This window comes from Gopherus evgoodei, chromosome 1 (assembly GCF_007399415.2).
Source record: "Gopherus evgoodei ecotype Sinaloan lineage chromosome 1, rGopEvg1_v1.p, whole genome shotgun sequence".
NCBI lineage: Eukaryota > Metazoa > Chordata > Testudines > Testudinidae > Gopherus > Gopherus evgoodei.
This window is the reverse complement of record NC_044322.1, coordinates 15,265,292-15,292,953: the sequence shown is the minus strand read 5'-3', so window position 1 is coordinate 15,292,953 and position 27,662 is coordinate 15,265,292. Positions and strand designations below refer to the sequence as shown.

Genomic DNA, 27,662 nt, shown 5'->3' with positions numbered 1-27,662 from the left:
CACGCGCGGCGCGCACACCTAACTGGAATGGATGTGAGCAATCACTCGAAGAAGAACAGTCAGTTTTTATTTGTAGTTCTTCAAGGTCAAAAGTTGGAGATAGAGATAAATGTTTTGAGTGTAATTGACTGATTTTTATGAAACACTATGGCTATGAGATATTAACAGACCCCTGTCCCTCTAGGCATCTGTGTGATGGTACCTCCCATAAGGCTTTATGAAAATATGCTTAGAATGTGTTTTATGCTACATATGCCATGTAGCATATCTCCGTAAAGGTTATGATCTACTGATTGTATTATTCCTATTTGTATGCATGTATCATTTTTGTATTCGAAGTTATAAATGTTATAAATGTTGGCTGTGTACTGGCTTGATTTCTAAATAACTTTAGTAGAACATTTGGTCAGTTCCTGGAGAAAGGAATGTTGAAATTAAGTACCTAATCAAGAAACACTTAAAGGACAATGGATCTTGGAATGCTCCAATCCACATAAGAAGTCTACTTGAGGCCGTTCAAGGTAGATTGTAAACAATGGATGGTACCATTGAAAACTGTGAGTCATGCATGGACATGTGACTTACCCAGGTGACTCCTAAACTCCATCTTGGAGCTGGACTTTGCATAGGAGTGAGGAGGGGGTCTTCACTCACGAGAGAGTCTATTTAAACCCCTGGGAGACCCCTCCATTTTGTCTTCAGCTGGCTAAAGATAGAGCCTCTCTACCCCCCAGGATACTTGAAAGAAACTGGAACAAAGGACAGTGGGCAAGGGGTGTGAGTGATTGCTGGACCCAGGCTAAAAGGAGATTAGTCTGTAAAAGGGAGCATTCTGGAACTGGTGAGGATTTTATCTGTATTCAGTTTGTTTAGAAATAGGATTTGCTGTATAGACTTGGGTAAAGCACATTGGACCTGATCCAAAGCCAGTGGAAAGCCTCCCATTGATTTCAGTGGGGTTTAGATTGTTGCCTGTAGGGCTTGAATTTTCAGAATTGTCCACCGTGGAGTCTCCAGCTGGGCACCCAAAATTCATGGGCACTTTGAAAAACTTGGACCTTTCCCAGTTGACCCATCTGTAAAAACAGGGAAGTTGCTCCATTATTTTTGCAGAAAAGGCATTAAAATAAAGGCCTAAATAAATGGTTTGGTACCGAAAGTGCAGAAGGGAAAAGAGAAGATAGAAGTATATTGACCTATCACTCTGTGACAGTCACTCTTATTCTGTGTTGAAAAGTATACCCATTTGAATGCAAATTTGCAAATGAAGATGGCTCAATTCCCCCAGTAAGTTTAAGTGAATGTAGGCTACTTCAGTTCATGTTTAAGCTGTTGCATGTTGTTGCTGAATTCTGTGAAAGAAAGGCCACATTCTGTCTCATGAGGAGCTGGATTTCACTGGGGGAAGAAATGTCTCCCCAAGGAGTTCATACAAATCATACTGAGCCAGAATGTGATACCCTTACACCCCACTGTGTGGTATGTTATTCCACAAGTAGCCCCATTCACTTGGGTAGGCCTAAGGGAGCCCTTCTGCTAGGAGAGTGGGCAGACAGGGCCATATTCTCCTTCCCTGTGGCTTCTTCTCATCTCCTGGGATCAACAAGTAAGGCCCCATTCCTTGTGTGGCAATCTGCGGTAACCTTTGCACTGAATTTTTCACTGAGTTGTCCTCATGAGATGTTCCTTTCCATGGCTTTTTCGTGTGGGAGGGGACAGTCTGGGCTGTAGTTAGTGGCAGAATGCTGAAGCAGAACACCACAGAGCAGGGGGATTTGTTGTAGAATTTGGGTCTATCCTGAATAATGAATCTCTGATCGTAACAGTGGCTGTTGAGAGACCCCTAGCTTTATCACACAGGTACTGTCACTCAGGATATTAACTGTAATCTAACGGGCTATATGGACTTTCCTTATAGCAATGGCGGATTGGACCCGTGGTCTGGAGGTGGAGTGACTCGGAATATCACAGACTCTCTCATTGCAATTGTGATCCCAGAAGGAGCTCATCACTTGGACCTGCGTGCCAGCAATCCCGGTGACCCCAAATCTGTGCTGCAAGCCCGGGCCTTGGAAGTTCAGTACATGAAGCAATGGATTGAAAAGTCCAGGCATAAGCACTAAAGTGGTACTGTAATAATGGTGGTCATTATCTCCATTGGCTTCAATGGGAGCAGGATCAGGCCCTTATTACAGAGTTCTATTCAAAACGTTGTTCACCCATGGTTCCTCTCTTCCTTTACTACCTGCTTGTCAGCACTGTGCCTTTCACTCGGGGGGGTGGGGGAGGGGGGTAGAGGAGATGGCTGTCAGTTGGACAAACCTCAATCAATAAAGTACATGGATTGAGTCACCCATGGTGGCATGCCTTCCTGTTCTGCTACTATCAAATGCTCCATTACATCCTCTTTGCCACATGCTTGTGTGGGGCCTGATTCCTGCAAGGCTCCGTGTATCCTCACAAAATCAGTTTCCAAAGTTAACGAAGTGTGTGCTTGACCAGACGCAGGGACCACCAAACTCCATGGCAAAGCTCTCACTGATTTCAACTGGATCTCAGTGTAGGGGCTGCGTCTCAGCTGGTGTAAATTGCCAGAGCTCCGACAGGAGTTCCCCAGCTGAGATCTGCCCTAGAATTTGCCCCTATCAACACAAACTGCACCTATGCTGTCTTCTGTGAGACACAGACTAATTAGTTAATACTCTAACCTGGAGAGTGAAACATCACATCTGTTCAGTTGCTGAGTATTGCCTCCTACAGGCAAACCCTTGTCTTTAGTGACTGCGAGTCTCTCCAAGCTTTCCAGCAGAACTTTTATTGTTTCCAGCCTCCAGTTAAAAACAAACCATGATAGGGAGCTGAGTTTTCATGTTCCTTTGGCTTCAGACATTTGTCGCCTCTGTACTGGAGAGTTACATGGGGATACAAACCACTTTGATATGGTGAGGGGTGGAGAGAGGAGCAGTTATTTTAGAGTAGGAACAGAACCACATTGGGATGTGATTTCATGGGCGGAAAGACTTTTCTGCTTTAAAAAAAAAAAAAAATAGTAGGAATCACCTAAATATTTTTCTTGTTTTCAGCAACGTCATAACCAAGTTGTCATATACTGTATGGTTGTTTCTCTTCTCTGCACAGAACAAACAGGACTGGCCCCTAAATACACTTTTGTTGATTAATTCTCTGATTAGCCATGCACAATTTATCACTTTTCTTCCTCCCTCACTGCTTCCCTTAGATCCAGGGCTAGGATATCTGCTGCTGCCAAAGAGAGAGGTGTGTATTTTCTTCCTTCTTGTTGCTTTCCCACAAACATTTTATTCATTTTTTGTTTGTTTGTTCGTTTTTCAGAGCATCACTGGGAAACTCTTTAAACTCTTCTCCTGGAGAGGAAACCTGACACAGTACTCATGCTAGCTAGATCATATTAAGTGACACATAATTGGGGCTAGACCTTGTTTTCTTTTCCTTTTCTGTGTGTTGATGAGATTCTGCATGGTCTGGTTGCTGATGGTGGTTCAATAAAGGCCTTTTAAAAATTGTTTGCAGGGCAAACTATTCAGAACGCAGCTAAACTGTTGGGACACCATTAACCCAAAGTGTGAGGCAGTGCTCAGCAGGGCAGGTGCTCTAGCTGGTTTTCTGTAGGGCTTCCAAAAGAGACAAACTGCCCAATTCATGGAGACAGCATATTTGGCATTAATAAATGGCTGAGGGAATCCTCTCACTTTGCAGCTTTGGCTTTGTTCACAATGAAAGACTTCTTCCAAAAGGCCCCCTTTCTAGGCTAACAGGACTAGATAATTTCATTTCATAAAGTCTCAACGCAACAAACAGACCCAAGGGTCTCTTAGAATTCCAGTTTTGTTTGTATTTTTTAGCCTAAAATACAACATTTCTTCTTACTCCAGGCTGCTTGTTACATTCCCACAAAATCCAGCATTTTCTAGGAACAAAATAGATCTTATTTTGAACCTTTATTTTTTTTGAAACACTCTGTACGTCTGGTTCTTTTACTGACAGAGCTCTTAGCATATCCTTGCTTTTGCTCCGCTGTTCTGGGAATGATTTGAACAAGGAGGCATTTATGTTCAGGTTCAGCAGTCTGGACCTTTCACGCTCTGCCTTTAGCAGGTAATCACTTTGGAGCCTATAAAGAGTAAGACCAGAGAAGCATCCTAGTGCAAGGGGAAGAGCTCTTTAGAAATGGACTAAAATCTGTCAATTATTAGTAATGTCCATTCAAATAGGTCAATTTTCTAGCATTATGAGGGGGGTGTGTGTGCACGCATTTTACAATAAAATAGTGGCCTTAACTTTTTTTTGTGTTAAAACTTTTTAGATCAAATAAAAACTAACCACATTTCCTATATCCACTGCCAAACAAAAGTTAAAACCTGAAGACACAATCAATAGTATTAAGATAGCATCTAGATTTATTTTTAACATGCTTTATTGGAGGCAAGAAAGGGAACTGACTAAGTGAATCTAAACGTTGGGAATGCACAAACCACTCATAGCCAAGGAGAGGATAAAGGCCTAATCCAGCTACTTCCGCTGACTGCAGCGGGAACATTGTCAGATCTAGAGATGATTGAACTAAAATGTCTTGAAAACGCTTTGGTTTTCAAAAACGACTGTCTTTAAAAAAATCTTTTTCCTTTCTCTCCCTCCATCTCAGCCTTTTTGCTATTTTCTGTAGCATTTTTGTTTTCTTTTTTTTAAAGGAACATTTCAGATTTTTTTTTCAGTGTTGTAAAAAGGCCTTTTTTTGACTCTGGCCCCCAAATCTTTATATTAAAACAATATTTCCATTAGCTTTATCCAGTCCCTTGCTCAGATTTCTAGAAGATGGTTATTGCTTCCATCTATTGTAGGCCCAACTCAGGCTGTACCGTTCTTCTAGTATCTAAGGGCTTGATTCAAAGCCCATCAGAGTATTTCCATACACTTCAGTGGGCTTTGGATCAGGCCCTTACCACTTTTCCTAGATTTTTAACAAGGTGACCAGTTCTCTGTTCTGCTTAACAGGGCTTTCTTCAGGCCTTCATCCTACGCACTGAAACTGTAGGTCCATCTATGTACTTATTTCCTTAAAGGATCTTTCAGACCTGGTCCAAGAGTTTGTGTGTATTAGGGAATGACCATCAACAAAGATTGACTACCTCATTTTGAAATGTAACTTTCCCTGCTTTTATGTCATGCACATTAGACTATCAAGAGCTGGGATAGGATTGTTACTTTCTTTGCCCAGCTGTATCATGACAGGACCATATTTCATGCCCTTCAAGAAGATATTCCCAGATACACTAGAAACACTTTTGTTCTCTGTGTGTACTGTGAATTTTTTTGTTTTAAGTATATGTTGCCTTTTGGGGGAAAAATGCATAAAATAAAGCAAATAATTTAAATTTCTAGGTGTAGCACTGATATGTGAATCAAAAACCAGTAACAATGGATCTTACAGCTAGAAGGTTTTGAAATTGAAATCTGTATGACAAAAATATGCTGTAACAAGTATTAAAGATAAATAAATGTGAATTTCTGGAAGTTGCTTGTTTCATTTTTAAAGTAAGCAGATTGCTGATATTAGACAGACATTGGGGTCTGTCAGCATTTCTGTAAGTTAGTTTTCTAGTTTATGCTTGAGCCCCAGATAGGGAAAGTAAGCTAAATATGCCGTTATTAAGTTATCACTGCTTTGTAATATCCAAGGGGTCAGGTGTTCAGATGCCCCAAACTGGTTCAAATAAGAAAACTGTTTTAATTCTTAACTGCTTGGGGGATTAGATGGTTCAGGAACTTGGTAATGAGCAAATAACCTTTTCCCCTCTAGTATGGTTTGAACCTAGCCAGGTGAGTGCAAGTTGCAATCTGATTGCTGGTTTTTGTTAGTCTCAATCCAGACCCTAATAGACAAATGTCTTCTCTCATACTACACTGATATGAGGGTCATGTAAGTATCTAGATAGACAAGCATCATGGAAACCACTAGTATTCTTGGCACTAATTGACAGTCTCAAATGCTGAAGATTAGATAGGACTGAGCAGGCTGAAATGCCATGTCACCCACAGGGTCATTCCATACAGACTGGGGCTGCAGGCTGCTGGGGAGAAGTTTGAATAGCTGCTATCTATAGTATACTGTGCTCATAGGTAACTTTAGCTACTTAAACCAGTAGTTTTCAATTGTGGTCTGCAGACCCCTTGGTGTCCTATAGATTATGTCTAAGATTTCCAAAGGGGTCTGCATTTCCATTTGAATATTTTTAGGGGTCCGCAAATGAAAAAAGGTTGAAAACCACTGACCTAGATCTCTAATACAGTCAAACCTGCATTGTCAAAGAGGCTACCAAAAAAATCTAAACTCCATCTCGAGGAGAAGCTATCCTGGCTGTGACACTCTGGACCTCAAAGTCGCACCCTGGAACCCCCATATTTACCACTGCCATATAATGATGCAATTTCTACAAAGTATGCCTTGTGAGATATCATATTAAAATCCTCCATCTATTGAACATTGTATGTGAAGTTATGAAGTATTGCTATGTATGTTACTGAAATATGTTGTGAGGTTGGAAACACCCTCAGCCAGCCTTTCAGTTGCAACAAAGAAGGGCCAGGCAGCGTTGATGGCCCACCAAGAAAAGAATCCTCTATCCCAGAGACTCCTTAGAGAAGGTATGTGTGCAGTTGAAACTGCTTGGCCAATGGGGGCAGCCCGACCCCCACGTCACAGAAAGGATCTTTCTAGCAGCTGGAAGAAAGTATAAAGAGGGACAGTGACATCATCATTTGGCCTCTCTCCTCCCCCATCTCAAAACATGGAAGAACATCTGCAAGGAAAAGACTTTGAACTGGGGAAGTTTGGTCCCAGTGTGGAAAGTGGTGCAGTCTGTATACAGAGGAATGGTAACCTGCTTTTACCATCTGTTAAAGTGAGACATTGCTTGATTGAAATCTTGCTTAGTCTGTTAAAGTTATTTTTGTTTCTAACTGATCTCTATGCCTGCTTAAAATTGATCTTTCTATAGTTAATCTGTTTTATATCTTACCCAGAACAGTGTGCAATAGTTGAAGTAGCTGGGGGAATCTCAGCTCAGCTTACAAAGGCTGGCACATGTCCACTTTCCTATGAGGAAGTGGCGAACTAAGTAATGAACTTACACTGGTCAGGCTTCCGTCCAGGGCAAGATGGTACAGCTCTGGAGTGTAAGACTGGGGAGTTAGGGGGCATTGGCTGGAGCCTCTCTATTGATGAGTGGCTGAGAGATCACTGAAGTAACTCAGCTGCGTCCCTGCCTGTGGATGGCTCTTAAGTGCAGAGCCTGTCGGGGCTTGCAGGTTCACACCAGCATCACAGTGAGAGGCAGCCCAGGTTGGTGCATTTGGAGGGCTTAGTAGTCCCACAGTCCAGGTTGCACCCCAGGGACCCTGTCACATAGGCTCACCTACTTAACAACAGAGAGAATAAATGAGAAAGTTTGGAACTGATGGCTTGAATTTGTCTTAGTAAAGAACTGGGTACCAGAATGCAGCAGACAAGGTTTATGGAAAGAGTTTTGAGGATTTAAGATTCAAGTGGAGGAGATTTCCAAAGACCCAGAAGATGGTTAGGCCCAAATCCCAATGAGAGCTGCCAAACTCCCATGCATGCCTTTGAATATCAGCCCAGCAGGGAATAAGCTCAATATGAGGAAGGATTGAGTTCACAAGCATGGAAGGAGGCTGGGGGACCCTAAATGAGGCCCTAATTAGAACATAACAGACTTCAAGTCCTCCAACAAGTAAAAATGAAGTAAAAAATGGCCGACTTGCCTTCCTGAGGCTTTGCTCGGAGAGCTGAAGGTGAAACATTACAACTTGTACTGTAAATACAGCATTCTCCCCTGAAAGCTCTAAGTGAAATTTGTCACACCCTGTGAAATGGACTCATGCTTTGCCCAGGCAAAGTTGGTAGGGAATAGTGTGTCCCACTGCTGGCTGGCATAGTAAATTTCTTCATTAAGGGCCAGAGTGTAATGCCCCTATTTATCTTAACTAGTGCCCAACGTGATGAGCAGTCTGTCTGGTCACTTGTGGAGTTAGATGCTTTCAATATGAGTCAGAGTATCAGAATCTGGCAGTCAGAAGGGGCATGTTACCACCCAAGTGTCCAGGCTCAAGAAGGGTATAAGATCTCTTACCTCTAAGCATCTTGGCAGCTACTGCCTTGTCTCCAGCTTCTCCTTCCTGGGCAAGGTAAGTGAGAAGATGATAGATGCTGTTGGAGTGAGTGCACTGCTCTTGGCTAAGATCCAAGAGCCTTTCCATTTAGGCTTCAGAGTAACTTACAGCACTGCAATGAGAGACTATCTCCCTGTGGCCATTGATGGGTTTGTCATCCATGTTCTTTCTACTCACACTCTCTGTGCCTTTTGATAAACTCTTCGTGTTACACTAGCCAATCATGTGCACTGTTAGGCACACACCAGGCATGTTCGAAATGGACTATTTTACAAATGTCATAGAGGGTTTTAAAAAAAAAAGGGACTTTTTAACCCTTCTGCCTCCTATGCAAGGTTTAGTTGCTATTAATCATATATAACCCCCAAGGGGGTTACCTAGATTCCTGGAGCTCTGTCTGCTGGCAGCTCAGGTAAGGGGAACCAAGGCAAACTCAGAGTCTGTCTGGAAACCGATAGGGAGTGAGATACCCCTTCCAGGGAGTTCAGGAAAGGGGAGAAGCCATTTTGGAGTCAGTCTGGAGCTATCTAGGGCAAGGGCTGTGGGGGGAGCAGGTGAGTCCCAGGGCTGCAAGCAGGGGTCTTTCCCTGCCTGCAGGTATATGGGATCTTGGGGAGCAATTACCACACAGGTGGGGTGCCAATTAATTTCTTTATTAGAGGAAAAAGGAAGTGGTGGGAATTTAACAATGAAATACGATGGGATGGGGTGTATAGGGTGTTTACAATAGACGATGGGGGGGTTCTTATTGAACAGTGTAGGGGGTTCTAACTGGGGTACAGTAAGTGGGGTTCAGCACAATGGGGTACAGTACAGTCAATAAGCGTATCGAAAGAAATGCAAAATAAAATGGTAGCTTCTATATAAAATGGTCAACAATCTTAGATAGAATGTATTAAGTGGTTAGTGGCCTTATACACAATGTAACACAATGGTATCAATGCAAATACAAAGTATATCAGAAAAGTGGAAGCAACGAATGGGGTGTTATAATTACAGGTAAAATGTGAATCACAATGCAATAATACAATATGGGTGATCAGTGAAATTATGCAATGTAACTGTATAAAAGAAAAGTAATGACTTAATTTGTGAGGCTAGGATAGCAGATAATCTGCAAGAGTGTACCTAAAGGCTGGGTCAAGGAACAGGAGGGGGGAGGGGAGTGAATGATTAGTGGAACTGATGAGAGGAGAGTGCGGCTGGAAGCAGTGAGACTTTGAAGCCCTGCAGGGTAAGGACAATGGAGCAGGGTGATGGTGATCTTCGGTAGGGGAGGGGCAGCGGAGAAGTGCCAAGAAGGGCTAGAGAGAGGTTTAAGCAACAAGCAGACACCAAAAACAAAGGAAAAAAACGGCAAAGGGTTTGGGAAGTTTCACAGGGGGAGAAGCAGCAAGGGGTTTGGGAAGTTCGGAGGGTGATGCAGACGCAGGGTGGGAAGTTCGGAGAGAGTGCAGATGCGGGGGAAAAAGCAGCAAAGGGTTATAACAGGGAGACATGGAGCAGCACACAGAGGGGGAGATTGGAGCGGGGGAAAAACAGACACGGGAAAGTTCAGGGAGAGATCGGGACAGCGGGAAGACGAATTTAAGCAGCAAAAACCTTATCTAGCTTAACCAACGACTAGGCCAAACAACAAATATCACAATTCTAAGCGAAACTATAACAAGCAACCTTACTGAGCAACAAAACAGTAAACTATAACAAGGCAGGTGAACTTACAAGCTCTACAATCTTAACAAACTATGACTTATTAAACTAAAAAAACAAAACCTATGGTGCACCTTATGCTATGGGGAAGTTAGAGAGGGCAGAGTGGTATGTGCCCAGGGTACAGCTCCCAAGGCAGCTCCCAAGGAAGCCAAGGGATGGTGGCTGCAGCAGTGGATACAGCTGAAAGTAGAGAGCCCCGAGGCAAAGCCCACAGGAGCAGAGCTTAGCAGCGGCACAAACTTATTTTTAGCGGCAAAGCGCCGCGGAGTTTGAGAGGTTTTAAGACACAGACCAAGGTCTAGCTTGAGTCTGTGTGCTGGGGAAACAGAGCCAGCAGCTAAAATAATAAAATAAAAGTAGGGAAAGTTTCACAGAGGGATTCTTACCAGTCCCCAAGGCAGCAGCAAAGGCAGAAGCAGAAGCAGCAGCAACATCAGAAGAAGCAAGGAGGGCTCGGTACAGTCTCAATAATCAGGAGATCTCTCAGGTAGCAATTCGTTCTTCGTGGGGGGGGGTTAAAAAACCGAGGGTACGCTCAAAAAATAAAACGAGAGCGGAGAAAGGACCCCCCAGAACCCCTGGCTGATCAGACCAGGCAACAATGCAGGAACCTTTCTGATGTTTGTTTCAAAAATGTCTGTTTTTAAAGGCAAACTCAGGCAGTTTTCCGCCAGTAATCCTGATAGGCTCCCTCTGTCACAGGGGAGGAGGCACAGGGAAAAGACTGCAGGTGAGCACAGAAACATGTCTGGGCAGAGTCCTGTGCAATAGGTGACTCAAAAGCACATGAGGCCTATGACTCATGCCCAGGATCTTAAAAACACAATAGGTCTTGCAGCTCTGGACATTGCCTGCCCTACACCAAGCCCAGGTTCAATGAGGTGATAACAGGACTAACCCTTTGAACAGGGCAGTGGTCCCATTTAGCACACAGCACAAGTGGCCATCCCTTTGAGAAGGGCAATGGCTCTTGTTAAACAACTTAAGGGGCCCTCCCTTTGAGAAGGGCAGTGGCCCTGGTAAACAACTTAACAGCCAGGGAAGGGCGGCCACAGGAGGAGAACAAAAACAAAATGGAGTATGGGGACAGCTGTAAGAAACAAAATGGAATAGGGGGGTAGCTGTAACAGACAGGGTCCTCCTGAGAACTGGCCTCTAGGGACCTGACAGCAGATCCCTCAGCTGGGGTTTTCCTTCTCCATTGGTGATTCCCAGTTTGTAGCATTTGCTTGGGAAATTTCCCTAGCCAGGCTGCGTTTGCCCTCCAGCTCCCTAGGTGAGACCAGTCACCACATAGTCAGATCTGCCCTGCCTGCTAGTCCAGGGAAGCTGCCTGCTGAGTGTGTGACTGGAGGCTTGGCTAGGAGGCTACAGTTTGGATGTTAGTGTAGTTGTATAACCTGCAGCTTGAGCCCTGTACCCCTTTGTGGTGAGGGGAAATCCTGGGACTGAGGCAGCCTGACTCCTGCCAGGAGACAGCAGCCCTTCCGCAGTGACTAAGGAGTCCAGCATCATCTTTGAACCTGAGGATCTTTCATGGAGTTTGTGAGTGCACCATCTTTTAGTCAGGGAATTTGTTTTGGGGACCCCCTACCCCCTGAACTGTGTCCTCAAGCCAGGGAGTAAGGGTTTGAGGATTTTATAACCTGCTGCATATTACGCCTGTGGAGGGTTTTACCACCTCCTCTCACTTGTGAGTCCTTTGGGCTGTACTGAACCCAGTCAGCCACACTGCTAAACCACTGCAGAGAATAATTTTGTGGTTATAGGTCATCAAGGGCCCCAGCAAAGTACATACCAACAGGATACTAATTTTACATTTGCTACATCAAGTCACGGGTATTTTCAGTGTGGGCACCGGTGACCCTAGAAATAGTATTTCACCCTGTTGTTGGTGTCACTAAGCATAACCCTACGTAACTCGGGAGGGTGGAAGGCCACAAGAGTATGGAGCCTTCCTGGTTTTAGGCCTCAGCAGACAAGAGTCCCTCCATGTCTGAACTTTAATCGACCTAAAAGGCCAGGTGTAACAGCCGTTATCAGTTGCAACAGTTCTAACTGGTCTAAAGCAGAAATCATGAAGCTTGTGCACCTTTAGCAGAAGGACAAGATAACTTGCAGAAGGAAAACTTACTAACGAGCTGCCGCGGCCAAGATTACTTAATGCACCTGCGCTTACGTAATTGCTACAGGGGGAGGAAGGAGAAGGAGGCAGGGGAAACGGGGGATTGCTAGTCAGTGAGAAAAGTTCTCATGGATATAAAGAAACAGACTGCTTGTTTTAGGTGTGCTTGATTTGAGTCAATCTCCCTGCACCGCTTTGAGATCTCAAATAAACTTGGTTTGCTTCTCCACCCTGGTGTGTTTATTGGCGCGGCACACCAGGCGACGGACCCCCCCGCTGTTGCTTGGCCTCAGGCAGTTATCTGCCGGCAACAGTTCTTGGCGCCCAACGTGGGGCATTGAGGCTAAAATTAGCCTTGCCTGGATCCCTTCTGGGGGTCGACGGATTGCGGCGACGACCGATGCCCAGCGCGCACCGGTGACTTCACCGGGGGCCTCGGCGGAGACGCAGTTCGACTGACCCCAGAGGGCACAACGGTGCAACGCGCTCGAGTAGTGGAGAAGCAGTTGAGGGTGACGGTGAGGAACCGGTCCCTTGGATAAGGTAGGAACAGTCCAGTGGTCTGGATTTTTGCCTGTTATGACCTGGGGACACCCAGTGTCACCCTAGTATATGGGGCAGGGACAGAGTACAGGCAGGGCATGGTGTACACCCTTAAAATGCATTCTAGCGAATTGGGAAGTGCTTGGATCAGATCCACTAACTAAAAGCAAACTAAAAAGTTCTGTATAGTAGACTGGCCTCAATATCAACTAGAGGACCAGAAAGGTGGCCACCGGAAGGATCACTTAATTATAACACGATCCTCCAATTACTCCTGTTTTGTCAGCAAATGGGTAGCTTCTGAAGCTGTGTGTATGGAGAGCTCTTGTAAAAATACCCCACTGTAGCTCCAGTTCCTCCCTCTGTCTGGCAGAGTGCAAGGATCCAAAAAGCAGGTTAGGGATAGTGCAGGGACAAAGGAGGGACCTGTCTAGAAAGGAGAGACCCTATGTCCTAGTGCACTCTCTCCCTGTTGTAGCTAAAAAGCAAGATCAGATGCAGAATGGTACTGGGGGCCAGTGTGAATGACTGTTACCGGAAGACGCCCAGAATACCCTGTGAAGCAAAAGCTCGTGACCAGGACTACTCTAACGCAAGCCCGGTAACTAGTGGATCTTTAGGAGGTCCGACCCATGGTGGGCTGACTTGGCCTGGCATCGTCCGGTGAGGAAGCTGCCTGGGTCTAGGAGTGTGTGTACCCATCTTCCCTTCCCCTTTCCTTTCCGTGTGGGCTACTGACAGTCTGATCATCTCACTGGATGCAATCAGAGTAAGCGGCGCCGTCTCCGAGAGACTAGCCGACGCTCTTTGCTGAAGGGAGGTGTAGGAGGGTCGTGGCCATCCTCGTTAACCTCTCCTGTGTGAGTACCCTGTAGGGAAAAATCCTTAGTTTATGAGCCGCTAGCGCGGACAGGGCACCCTCCCTGTGTGTGTATGTGGAAAATGGAGGGGGGGCAGTCTAAACATTCCACCTCACCCCCTAGGGTACCCCAGCATATTACATGTACGTACATTATGGTTCAACAACCTGCAGGTATTTAGAGAAATGGAATATTTACACACGTGAAAATCCATCTAAACAATGCCCACTAGAAGGTACTTCAATCTAGATAAGATCATACATCTAAGAGGAGCGTTTAATCACCAAAAAGCCCTGACACAGGGTGAGCAAATTTGTCTATTGAGGAAAGGAACGGGTTAATTTAAAAATCATCTTGGCCCAGGGATGGAAGGGGGGGATTGCTCTGCGTTCAAGGTCCAGAATCAAAGCAGACTATGCTAAGTACAAAGAAAAACTGCTTTCGGCCCCAGCTGGCTGTGAAGGAAAAAATATAGACAGAGGTGAACCAAAGGCAATACAAGTTACAGAACTAAGATTACATTTGCAAAGCTTAACTGTCCAGTAAGATCCAATAGTGTGCCTTTGTGACCCCGGAGCCGGTGTGGCTTGGTGACACTGAAGAAGCCGCAGGCAGCTGACCTGGACTGGAATCTCTGAAAGAGACGCTGCAGAAGATTCCAGGGTGCAAGAGAACAGCCCTCCAAAGAGCGGAAGCATGTTAGAAATTCTGGACAAGCTGTATACAGGATAATCTCCAGTCCACCTCTCCCCCCTTCTCTGAACATTATACACAGAAGTGGCCAGTCTGGATGTACGTGTGTGGGTATGAAAGGGGCTTGGGGCATTAATGTTTTCCTGAGTGATGAGGGAGCGTTCCCAACACTCTCCGTTGTTGTTTTATTATTTTATTAATGGAGCTTTAAAATACAGTTATATGGTGTGTTTTCTTTATCTTCCCCCAACGGTCCTGTAGTGTCAGCCTGATCACCTGACATGAGGGATAAATTGGTAACAGAAATTTGTCACAGTTTGGTGAGCAATTAAGAAGGGGGGGAGGAGCCCTGCAGAATTTACACCATCTATTTGTTTTACCCTTGTTATTTTGTGTTTGCTTTGCTTGGTACTGTTGGTGTTATATGTTGAGAACTGCATGAGTAAAAGTGAGTCCTAATAGGATAAGAAAACGCTATCTGGTTCTGGTTCTGTTCTGTTTAACCGGTTACTGTTGTTTTCCTGCTCTGTTCATTTGGGCGTTAGGAGTGTGGGCAGAACTGAACCTCTTGTTCGTAATTCCTCGGAGTGGAAGCCATGTGTGCGAGAAAGTTCTGAGGTTGAATTGAGATCCTTCTGTCCCGTCCCCTGTAGCGGTCAGTGTATAGAAGTGGGAAAGTCTGGCTTAGACTGTAATTCCCTCTGCTCTCTGTGTAATTCTCTTTTCTGTTTAAGTGTCAAACAGATGAATGAGTCTCTGGGTAAACCCTCTAAAAATAGTCCTTTAAATTATATGTTAAGCAAATGGCCTTTGCCCAATGGGCCATGTGTTTTTGTCCAGGTGGCAAGCCTCATGAAGGAGGACTCGGGGAGTCTTGTGAGTAAGAATGTTTAAGGGAAGAGACCAGGAGGGGTGGGGGCTAGATGAGAAGCCCACCCTCCTAGCTAAACTGGTAGTGGAACAAGTTGGTGCCCATGGAAGGGACGGTTCAGCAAGAAAAGCAGGATCGGGCCCAGGCAGGGCAGGCAACAGAGAGAGAGAGAAAGAGATTGAAAAGCAGGTTGAAAAACTTTAAGGGTGTAGTGGAAGGAAGGAGTCAGTAAGTGTAAGCATGGAGATTTCAGATACCCAGGACTTACTTGGAATGATGATTTAAGTTGATAAAAGTGGCTGTTGGGAGACAAGCAAGTGATTTAAGGGAGAGTAAGAAGTTAACTCTGTAGTTGCTGAACAAAACAGCAGTTGAACTTTGTAAAAATGCTAAAGAAAAAGAGTTTTTGGTGTCTGTGAAATGTTTGTAAATAAATTCAGGCAAAGAAGTTATTGGATTGCAATCATTTGGTTTGGCTATGAACAATTTAGTTGAATTAGCTGAAGAATGTATACAGTGTTATGTAATTAAAAACCTGGGCTGCCTATGAAACAAATACAAGAAACTATGGGGTAATTCCTCTGTTTTGCCTGAAGCCAACAAGAGTATTTGTATATTTCAAGTAATGATTGTCTGCCCAGAAAGGGTGGGTAGACCTCTTGTTTTTTTGTCTTTCAGATAATCAGAAAAAACTGATGCCAGCTGACCAGCATTCAACATACCATGCATTTACTGGCACAATAGAAATTATGTTTTGTGTTCTATGTTCTGTCTTGTGGTGTTTGTCTTGTGGCCGGAATTTTTGTGTTTAATATTTTTATAAAATAGTCTAGTTTAAAATCAAACAAAAAGGTTAAATTAAAATGCAGATATTTGTTTTGTTCAACTTGGAATACAAAGTGTTTGGATAAATCAGGAGAATGTGATATACTAAAGTCTAATGCATTTCCTCAAGAAAAAAAATTTCATTAGCCAAATTGTTAATTGCAAAAATTGTTGTTAAAATTTGCATACCAACAGTCTTTGAAAGCAAAGACATGAAAAGTTAACCCACTCCCCATATTGTACATGGGATCTTTCTGGCTACCTCAGATTTCTAGCCAGAGGGCTGGGGATGGTGGAAGGCTATTGGACTAGAGGTTGTATTGAGTTAACTCCTCAAAGTGGGTGTGCTTGTCCTGGCTTGTTGCTCCAAAGCTCTGTAATAAGGTTATTTTAGTAAAAGGGTGTGTGTGGCATATATTAAATAATAAGACTAATGTACTGTATAATGACAATGTTTATGTCTTCATTGTTGGGAAGAAGGTGTATAAGTAAAAAGTGGAAGTTTCCTTTGCAGGTTAAAAGAAGCCAAGAAGGGAAGAAGGACAAAGAACAGAATGAATTAACTGAAAAAAATAAAATAAAATAGCAAGTTCAACCTATAGATAAGACACTGACTCCATTCAAGGACACTGCTCACAGTTAAGACTTGGCTAACAACCAGGAAAAGGAGGGCTTGAATTTGCCCACACAGCTATGAGATTTGCAAAACATTGCCAGGCACTAATAAAATGTGTTAAGTTTCTTTTCTCACAGGTAAAGAAGGGCTACCCAAAGACCCTAGCAGCCCTGCCACTCCTTGGAACCAGGAGACGGGATTGATGTAAAGGTCCACCGACAAAAGACTGCTTTGGCTCCATGCTGGAAAGGCCCTTAAGTCCCGGTGACTACCAACGCTGCTGTGAAGTGCCAAAGACTGACTGCTTGGACCCAAGATTCTCACTGCAAAAAGACCCCTCCACCTCGGGAGAATTCTCCTACTGATGATTAGCCTATTTCACCTTCTAGCTCCACTGTGCCTTCTGGACAGTAGGGAAAAAGTACAAGGATGCTGCACCACGACTGTTTCGGGAAAGAAGAAGGAACACTCAGAAATTGGCAAAGTCCAGGAATTCCTGACTAGAAAGGACATTAAGAACTGACCCTGGTGAAGAAACAAAGAATTATACACTGGTGGGAGGACATTTGTGGGACCCATGTTTGGGAATGTGGTATTAATTGGATTTTGGGGTTTATTCTACAGGCTGCGCCCTGTGTTTTGGATAAATCCTTCAGCATATATATCTCTCTCTAACTGAATTTTAAATAACAAGTACCCAAAGAGTTTGTTCTGCTACTAGAAATTTTACCCGTATTGAAACCATTCCAGTGACTAATAATGTATGCTATTAATGGAAATGCCTTTTGACAGTACCTGAGAATAGTTAAATAACAGGTGTATTATAGTACTACACCAAGGAAAGATGGTATTGAATATCACTGAGGCTGGGAAGGCATTGCAGTGGGATCTAGTATGTTTAGGAATTCGGGATTTCCTGAATTACCAGCTGATGGCCATTTGGAGTGATCTTAAGTACCAGACTTGGCCCACTGCCCTTACAGACGCATCAGGAATACCATCTGATCTGTGATCATGGAGACATACTTGGACACTTCCTGGGTGGAAGTGTGGCTTCCCAGGGCTGGGTGTGCACCCTTATGGGGATGAATGCTGTACTTATGTCCCAGAAAGCGCACAGGATATTAACAAGCACATCCTGTCAGCCAAACAGGCTTTTGAACAGTTTAAGGCCCAGGAAAGGAAACCTACTCTTTCTGATTCCCTCTGGGGCTGGTTACTCAACCTGGGAGAACTAGGGGAAGGCATTGTTCACCTCCTGCTCACTGGTGTGGTGTTGTGTATTGTTACTCTTCTCTTGCTTGCTTGCTGTAAAGCACTCCAGCTCCCTAGAGCTTAATCACATGTTATCCTTTAAATGTGAGAACACTCAGCCAAAAGTTTGTTGAGTATTCTCAAAGGAGGGAGTTGTTGGTGTCACTAAGCATAACCCTACGTAACTCGGGAGGGTGGAAGGCCACAAGAGTATGGAGCCTTCCTGGTTTTAGGCCTCAGCAGACAAGAGTCCCTCCATGTCTGAACTTTAATCGACCTAAAAGGCCAGGTGTAACAGCCGTTATCAGTTGCAACAGTTCTAACTGGTCTAAAGCAGAAATCATGAAGCTTGTGCACCTTTAGCAGAAGGACAAGATAACTTGCAGAAGGAAAACTTACTAACGAGCTGCCGCGGCCAAGATTACTTAATGCACCTGCGCTTACGTAATTGCTACAGGGGGAGGAAGGAGAAGGAGGCAGGGGAAACGGGGGATTGCTAGTCAGTGAGAAAAGTTCTCATGGATATAAAGAAACAGACTGCTTGTTTTAGGTGTGCTTGATTTGAGTCAATCTCCCTGCACCGCTTTGAGATCTCAAATAAACTTGGTTTGCTTCTCCACCCTGGTGTGTTTATTGGCGCGGCACACCAGGCGACGGACCCCCCCGCTGTTGCTTGGCCTCAGGCAGTTATCTGCCGGCAACACTGTTATGTTGTATTTGTCTCCTGTTTAATATAATTATGTGTTTGTTATTTTTTGGAAGTCTTCAACTATCTGGTAAGTAAGTGGGGATTAGTCTGTAGTTAGAATTTTCCACCCAAGCTGCCCTGGTGACCCTGCCAGGAAGGAGCGAGGGAGGTGGAGGCACCGCCAAATAATTTCATAGAAAAAAAAGAAGATACACCTGGCTGAGTGGGTGGCGGGATCCAAAAGAACCGAGGCCTGTCCATCAAAACCCGTAAGCAGATTGGCATTAAAGGAGGTAACCAGGTGGAGAGGGGCGCTACACATAGAATCATAGACTTTAAAGTCAGAAGGGACCATTATGGTCATCTAGTCTGACCTCCTGCACAACGCAGGCCACAGAATCTGACCCACCCACTCCTGTATTAAACCTGTGTCTGAGCCATTGAAGTCCTCAGATCGTGGTTTAAAGACTTCAAGGTGCAGAGAATCTTCCAGCAAGTGACCCATGCCCCATGCTGCAGAGGAAGGCAAAAAAACCCCAGGGCTTCTACCAGTCTGCCCTGGAGGAAATTTCTTTCCAAACCCCAAATATGGCGATCAGCTAAACCTGAGCATGTGGGCAAGACTCACCAGCCAGACACCCAGGAAAGAATTCTCTGTAGTAACTCCAGATCCCATTCCATCTAACATCCTATCACAAGCCATTGGGCATATTTATTGCTAATAGGCAAAGACCAATTAATTTCCAAAATTAGGCTATCCTATTATACCACCCTGTCATAAACAGATAGTTAAGGGTTAATGCCTCTTTTACCTATAAAGGGTTAAGAAGTTCAGAAAACCTGGCTGACACCTGACCAGAGGACCAATAAGGGGACAAGATACTTTCAAATCTTGGTGGGGGGAAGTCTTTGTTTGTGCTGTTTATTTTGGGGGTTGTTTGCTCTTGGGACTAAGAGGGAGAAGACGTCAATCCAGGCTCTCCAAATCTTTCCTAATCAGTCTCTCATGTTTCAAACTTGTAAGTAACAGTCAGGCAAGGCATGTTAGTCTTATTTTTGTTTTCTCAACCTGTAAATGTTTCTTTTTGCTGAGAGGATTTTACCTCTGTTTGCTGTAACTTTGAACCTAAGGCTAGAGGGGGTTCCTCTGGGCTATATGAATCTGAATACCCTGTAAAGTGTTTTCCATCTTGATTTTACAGAGATGATTTTTACCTTTCTTTCTTTAATTAAAAGCTTTCTTTTTAAGAACCTGATTGATTTTTCCTTGTTTTAAGATTCAAGGGGATTGAATCTGGACTCACCAGGAATTGGTGGGGGGGATGGTTAAATTCTCCTTGTGTTAAGATCCAAGGGGTTGGATCGGTGTTCACCAGGAACTTGGTGAAAAAGCCTCTCAAGGCTGCCCAGGGAGGGGAAGGTTTTGGGGGGACAGGAAGTGTTCCAGACACTGAAATTTCTGGATGGTGGCAGTGTTACCAGATCTAAGCTAGTAATTAAGCTTAGAAGTGTCCATGCAGGTCCCCACATCTGTACTCTAAAGTTCAGAGTGGGGGAGGAACCTTGACATGGTGAGCAGTGGTGAGGGATTTTTTAGGAACCAAAAGTCTGTAGGATTTTTTTTCTCCTTTCTAGCTGCTTAGAAAGCAGCCTGGGGGCAGAGGTGTTAATTTTTTTTTAACAAGGGTCTTTGTTAAGAGGAGGCTTCAAGCTGTGAGCAAGCAGCCAGCAAAAGGAATTTACAAGCTGAATTGTTTTCTTTCTTTTTACCTCTCCGGTATAGCTAGTTAGAAAGTCTCTGTTAACCAAGCAGCCCTGAGCTGAGTGCATCCCAGTTTCAGTGAACTGCAGCGGGGTGTGGCCAGCACAAGAAAGCAGGAAAATGAGTACCAGTGGAGCAACTACCAAACTAGAACTAGCTAGGCTGGAAGCAACAGAGAAAGACAACGAACATAAGAGATGGATGGAACTAAAACAATTAGAAATTAATGCAGAATAGCCAGGGAAGAAGCGGCCCACAAGAGAGCTATGGAGATGAAACAAAAAGAGATGGAGGAGAAAGAGGCTGACCACTGGAGGGCTATGGAGATCCAGAGGGAGGCCCACAAGCAAGGGCTAAGCAGGATGTACCAGCCAACCCTAACAACACTTCTGCAGGTACTGTTTCTCAAGTGATTCACCCCATGAGCTTCCCACAGATTTTTCATGGTCCCTGCCAGGATATTAGTTCCCGAATCTGTAAGGATGTCGGAGGGCCAATCTACCCTGGCAAAAATGTCTGCTAAGGCCTGGCACACAGTTTTAGCCCTGGTGTTGCTTAGAGCTACTGCTTCCGGCCATCGGGTAGCAAAATCCATGAAAGTCAGTATGTACTGCTTTCCTCTGGGGGTCTTTTTTGGGAAAAGACCCATAATATCCACAGCTACTCGCTGAAATGGGACCTCAATTATGGGGAGTGGCTGGAGAGGGGCTTTGACCTGGTCTTGGGGCTTCGCCACTCGTTGGCACACCTCACAAGACCGGACATAATTAGCTATGTCCTTGCCCATTCCATCCCAGTGGAAGGACTTCCCCAAACGGTCTTTGGTTCTATTCATCCCAGAATGGCCACTGGGATGATCATGAGCTAAGCTCAAGAGCTTTACCCAGTACTTAGTTGGAACTACCAACTGTCTCTGAGGACTCCAGTCTTCCTGGTGTCCACCAGAAAGAGTCTCCTTGTATAAAAGTCCTTGTTCTACAACAAACCGGGATCGGTTAGAAGAGCTGAGAGGCAGTTGGGTGCTCCGTGCCGCCACCCAAGCTTTCTGAACGCTGTCATTTGCTTCGTGCTCAGCCTGGAACTGTTCCCTTGAGGCTGGAGACATCAGTTTCTCCTTAGACTGTGGATTTGGGCTTGGTCCCTCTGGAAGCGATGTAGGTGATGGGGTTGTTTTCTTTGATTGTGAACCACTTTCCTCTGGTGCACTATGTGATATTTCAGGCTCTGGCTGAGCCTCTTGGGTAGGTTTGCCCATTGGTTCTGCCAGTTCAGGCCTGCTGGTGCACTCTGGCGGAGTTGTAGATGGGTTTGTAAGCGTTGGAGTCAGTGCTGGCAACGGATCTGGTGCTGCTTGCTTTTACAGTTCCGATTCTGGGACTGGATGCACTATGGCTGTTGCAGTCATTGGCAGGGGATCCGGTTCCACCACCTCTGTCTGGGTCTCTGGTAACACAGACGGGGCCCTTGTGGACGGCTCAGGAACAGGGATAGGTGTGGAAGCTTGCTTGGCCTGGCTGCGTGTGACCATTCCCACCCTCTTGGCCAACTTCACATGGTTGGCCAAGTCTTCCCCCAGTAGCATGGGGATAGGATAATTGTCATAGACTGCAAAAGTCCACATTCCTGACGAGCCCTTGTACTGAACAGGCAACTCAGCTGTAGGCAAGTTTACAGATTTTGACATGAATGGGTGAATTGTCACTTGGGCCTCTGGGTTGATGAATTTGGGGTCCACTAAGGATTGATGGATAGCTGACACTTGTGCCCCCGTGTCTCTCCACGCGATAACCTTCTTTCTGCCCACTCTCAAGTTTTCCCTTCGCTCCGTGGGTATTTGAGAGGCATCTGTGCCTGGGGATCATTGGTGTGATTGTGGTGTAATGAACTGTAATCGGTTGGGGTTCTTGGGGCAGTGGGCCTTTATATGTCCCAGTTCATTACATTTAAAACATCGCCCAGCTGACTGGTCACTGGGACGAGGTGGGTTGCTGGAGACTGGTGAGGTGGGACAATAGGGTGTCAGGGGCTTTCCTTGGGTTGTAGGTGGGGTCTTGGGTTGCCCCCGGTGACAGGGTTTATTTTCGGTTTGCCCCCTCTGATATTCGCTCCCCTTGCTAGTAGTTTTTTTCTTTTCTGCTACTTCCACCCATCTGGCTCCAATCTCCCCCGCCTTGGTTACAGTTTTGGGCTTCCCATCTAGGATGTACCTTTCTATTTCCTCAGGCACACCCTCTAAGAACTGCTCAATTTGCATTAGGAAGGACAGCTCTTCCAGAGAGTTAGCATTTGCTCCTAATATCCAGGCATCCCAATTCTTTCCAATGTGGTAGGCGTGTTGGGTAAATGACACACTGGTTTCCACCTTAGGGCTGTGAACCACCAACAGGCATTTTCAGGTGTTAGCGCCATTCTGATTCTGGCCTTGGTTTGAAAAAGTTTCAATAATTCATGTGTTCCTTAGGCATTTCAGCCTCCACCTCTGCTAAGGGTCCACTGACCCGTGGCCTCAGCTCTATCATGTACTGGTCTGTAGGGGTGCTGTAGCCATGGCAGGCCCTTTCGAAATTTTCTAAGAAGGCCTCAGTATCATCACCTGCCTTGTAGGTGGGGAATTTTCTGGGATGGGAAACAGTGTTACCAGATCTAAGCTAGTAATTAAGCTTAGAAGTGTCCATGCAGGTCCCCACATCTGTACCCTAAAGTTAAGAATTGCGGAGGAACCTTGACACACCCCCTCCATAAACTTATCAAGCTTAGTTTTGAACCAGATATGTCTTTTGCCCCCACTATTCCCCTTGGAAAGCTGTTCCAGAACTTCACTCCTCTGATGATTAGAAACCTTCATCTCATTTCAAGTCTAAATTTCCTGATAGCCAGTTTATATCCATTTGTTCTTGTGTCCACATTGGTACTGAGCTTAAATAATTCCTCTCCCTCCCTGGTACTTATCCCTCTGATATATTTATAGAGAGCAATCATCTCTCCCCTCAGCCTTCTTTTGCTTAGGCTAAACAAGCCAAGCTCTTTGAGTCTCCTTTCATAAGACAGGTTTTCCATTCCTCAGATCATCCTAGTAGCCCTTCTCTGTACCTGTTCCAGTTTGAATTCATCCTTCTTAAACATGGGAGACCAGAACTGCACACAGGATTCCAGATGAGGTCTCACCAGTGCCTTGTCTAACGGTACTAACACCTCCCTATCTCTCCTGGAAATACCTCGCCTGATGCATCCCAAGACCACATTAGCTTTTTTCATGGCCATATCACATTAGTGGCTCATAGTCATCCTGTGATCAACCAATACTCTGAGGTCCTTCTCATCCTCCGTTACTTCCAACTGATGCGTCCCCAATTTATAACCAAAATTCTTATTAATCCCTAAATGCATGACCTTGCACTTTTCACTATTAAATTTCATCCTATTACTGTTACTCCAGTTTACAAGGTCATCCAGATCTTTCTGTATGATATCCCGGTCCTTCTGTATATTGGCAAAACCTCCCAGCTGTGTGTCATCTGCAAACTTCATTAGCACATTCTCACTTTTTGTGCCAAGGTCAGTAATAAAAAGATTAAATAAGATTGGTCCCAAAACTGATCCTTGAGGAACTCCACTAGTAACCTCCTTCCAGCCTGACAATTCACCTTTCAGTACGACTTGTTGTAGTCTCCCCTTTAACCAGTTCCTTATCGACCTTTCAATTTTCATATTGATCCCCATCTTTTCCAATTTAGCTAATAATTCTCCATGTGGAACCATATCAAATGCCTTACTGAAATTGAGGTAAATTAGATCCACTGCATTTCCCTTGTCTAAAAAATCTGTTACTTTCTCAAAGAAGGAGATCAGGTTGGTTTGGCACCATCTACGTTTTGTAAAACCATGTTGTATTTCGTAATCCAACTGTATAGGTCTCAGGAGCCATCATTGACCTAAAGTAGTTTTCTATACTTGGATGCTTTGTGAAAATCCAGCCATGTAAATTCCAAAATACAATCTGAGGAGCTTAACTTTAGGCTTTTATTCCTTTTGAGATTTTGGCCTAGGTATTAGTTAGGAGGCAACTTTCAAACTTTTTGACCAATGTGCGTTTGTGCAGTGTCAGCCTCCGGCAATGTTAGTAACAGTGAAGTGTAGTTAAGTCTCATGTGGTGCCCAGTGTTTTCACCCTGTTGTCTAGATCTGTTCTGAGCAGGCTCGCGTGATCCAGTGGTAGAAGTGTCCATGCTCGCTGCAGTAGAGTGCTCACCATTTGTACCCTCGTGGTCCCACTGCTCGAGTGAGGATTTTTAGAGAAAACCCGTCGAGTGAGGACAAGAGCAGCAAGGTAGTTCCACAGGAAATTCCAAAATAATAAAATAAAAATTAGTTCAGAAAAATCTAAATTTCCTGTGGGCTGGGACTGCTGAAATGTCACATAGAAAAAGCTAAAGCACTGCTTCATTTGGGCATTTTTGAAAGATTTCAGAGAGACCCCAGCAGCACACTGCAGGAAGGGGATGGGGGGTGGGGAGGAGAGAGGGCAGAAACCAGCAGCTTGCCAGGCAGCTCGAGGAGCCTGAGACTTGGAGAGCTGGGAATCCCAGGCCCTGGAAGTCCTGATCCTGCAGCAATCTGCCTGGCAGGCTGCCCCAGAAGCCTGGAAATCTGGGTGTCCATGCTGACAATGAACAGAGAAACTGCATAGCTGGCAATAATTTTCTGCCTCCCCTCCCACCCGCACCCCCCTCCCTGTCCACAAAAGATGAATTTTTCTGGATGAAAATAATGTAGATGGAAAATTCCCAAATACTAGCTCTACTAATCATAATAGTGTTGTATTGTGTCTGTGTTACAGTCTGTCCTAGGGGGAGGGATAGCTCAGTGGTTTGAGCATTGGCCTGCTAAACCCAGGGGTGTGAGTTTAATTCTTGAGGGGGCCACTTAGGGATCTGGGGCAAACTCAGCAGTTGACCCTGCTAGTGAAAACAGGGGGCTGGACCCATGATCTCTTAGGGTCCTTTCCAGTAACATACATCATAAGTATCAGAGGGGTAGCCATGTTAGTCTGGATCTGTAAAAGCAGCAGAGTCCTGTGGCACCTTATAGACTAACAGACGTATTGGAGCATGAGCCTTCGTGTGTGAATACCCACTTCGTCGGATGCATAAGTTGGTTAAACTGAAGTCAAGATTCACAAGCTTGTTTGAACATGCTGGCTCAACATGTGGGGTAAATCAGCGTAGTGTGGACAGTGCACTATGTTTCCATTTACTTGGCTTTAAGCCTCTTGGTATTATACCGAGTGTCACCTCAGTGGGGAGCAAGTGCTCCTCAGACGAGATTCTACCCCACTGTTCTGTCCCCTGCAACCTCCCAGAGCCTCCTTTCTGATGTGGTTCTTCAGCATTGAGCTGGGGTAGAGGTGGGGCTGAGGGCAAAGCTGCCCAGGACTCGGCTGCTTTACCCTTTGCTGATAATTTGCAAAATCTTTTAGTTCAATCTCCTGAGTTTAGAAAGTAGGTGCAGTGAAACGCTGAGACAGGGAATAGCAAATCCCTTCCGTTTGGCTTGTTGTTTTCTAATGTATGTGACCTCTCTGGGTGGTTTAAGCGGTTTAGGTACTTTCTATAAAAAGGATCTTTTAATGACAAAACTAATGTGATTATCTTAGTGAGTGTGAGAGGGGTATTCAAGGCTTAAAGAAAATCTGTTAGAATAGCTGAATGTATCTGCTTAATCCTTTCTCTAATGTGGATGGACAATGCTCTGGGAAGCAATTGAGCTTTCTTTCTTAGAGTAAATGCCTGGTCTCCAGAGGTAGGAACTGTTTGCAGCTTTTTATACCCTTACGCTTCACCTTCTAGAGAATACAAAGGCACCGTGGAGAGGGGGAGAGTTTTCAGAGGCCAAGCGTTGCTGAGGCTGCCTTGGGCTAATTCCAGTAAGCTGTTGAGCACCCTCAGCTCCCCTTGTCTACATCAATAAGAGAGGGAACTCAGCATCTCACAGGATATGGCCCACTGTGGGTTAAGAAACCCTGGGTTTGTTCTTTCCCCCACATCAGGCAGCGGTAAATATATTAACACTTTCAAAAAAGAAAGCTATGAATACGATCTTTACGGGTGTATGGAATCTGACCAGGGTTAACTGAATGGACAGATGATTTTACTTTGTTTGTCTGGGTCCTCAGGACAGCAGCATCTCCTGTCCAGAATAATTGCAGCATTGCAAGGTCTGGGAACAGGAATGCGGGGAAATGGCATTCTCCAGGGCCCACATTTTCCAAAATGACCACTGATTTTTCAGTGCTTTGAGTTTTGGGTGCCCATCTTGAGAGGTGCTGAGCAGCCACAAATCCAGCTGATGTTTTTGGGAGCTATGGGTGCTCAGTAGTTGTCGTGAGATATGGAACTGCGGTCTGTCGTAACCAGGATGCATTAATTTTCAGTTGTTTGCTTTAATAACAGATGTAAACAAATAGTTTTGAGTTTCAGCTTTGCCTCCCTTGTTTGAGTGACCACATCCTATCTAGAACTCTGGACAACACATGGAGACACCTAGAGCTGAATAATACAGTGCAAGTTGCTATATTGTTAGAGAACCTTTGGAACTAAGGCCCCAGAGATCTCAAGCTGGGCACCCGAAGTGGATACTTTTAAATCTGCTGGTCTTGTTTCTGTTGTGTTTCTTGATGGAACCTAGGCTGGGTCTAGGATGACCAGACAGCGAATGTGAAAATTCAGGATGGGGGTAATAGGAGCCTATAAAAGAAAAAGACACAAAAATCAGGACTGTCCCTATAAAATTGGAACATCTGGTCACCCTAGATGGGTCCCTTGGGCCCTAGGCTGCCTGAGAATGGGTTTCTTGCTCCTCCAGTTTGGCTGCTGCATTGGCAGGTCAGTGAGTTGTCTCCTCTCTCCCACCCCCACAGCAGAAACACAGAGAGAGGGGAGTTACTCCCAGCCCTTAGGTCCTCCTAGACAGACTCAGCTAGCTCTATGAGCTGCTGAGGTTACATGCAGGGAGTGTGCGTGGATTAATCTGTGTAAATAGGACAATATTCAAAGACCTATGACGAAGCCCAGATAGCGTCAAGGTCTGACTTTTTTTGAGGGGTGCAAAATAAAAGTATTAAACAGCCTCAGGAGCACCAAAAATATTCAGATTCTCCGCCATAGGATACTTGTACAGTCAGTAACAAAGCTAAAGAAAGCCAAATAGAACTCATAAACTGGGAATGAAATGTTTTCTTTTTGAACACTTCAGTTCTTACACATTTTCTGCAGTGGACATCTCACCAACAGCCAGGGCTACTGATTGATGTTTTATACCAATTTGCTTTCAGATGATGTTGTATATAGGATAGATTTTGGGGACAGCTAGGTGTGGGGGGGGGGGTAATGTGGGTAATATTCTTTGGGGTGCACTGATTGTAAGTGTGTGTTAGTGTTAGGTAACCTCTAATCTTCTGCTGCAGAAGGGTTGCCTATGTGCTTGTGCT

The 27,662-nt window shown here is 44.8% G+C and overlaps 1 protein-coding gene across 4 annotated transcripts in view; it reads left to right on the top strand.

Annotated features, from left to right (window-relative positions):
* PRCP (prolylcarboxypeptidase) overlaps positions 1-5,550 on the top strand; it is a 76,947-nt gene extending 71,397 nt beyond the window's left edge. For 3 of the 4 annotated variants that reach the window (XM_030558368.1, XM_030558384.1, XM_030558378.1), the window contains exon 9: positions 1,919-5,550. In XM_030558368.1, the coding sequence (XP_030414228.1) occupies positions 1,919-2,123 (205 nt within the window). In that variant the 3' untranslated portion in view covers positions 2,124-5,550. The remainder of the gene's footprint in view (positions 1-1,918) is intronic. The other variant, XM_030558372.1, reaches the window with a different exon arrangement.
* The last annotated feature ends 22,112 nt before the right edge of the window (positions 5,551-27,662 follow it).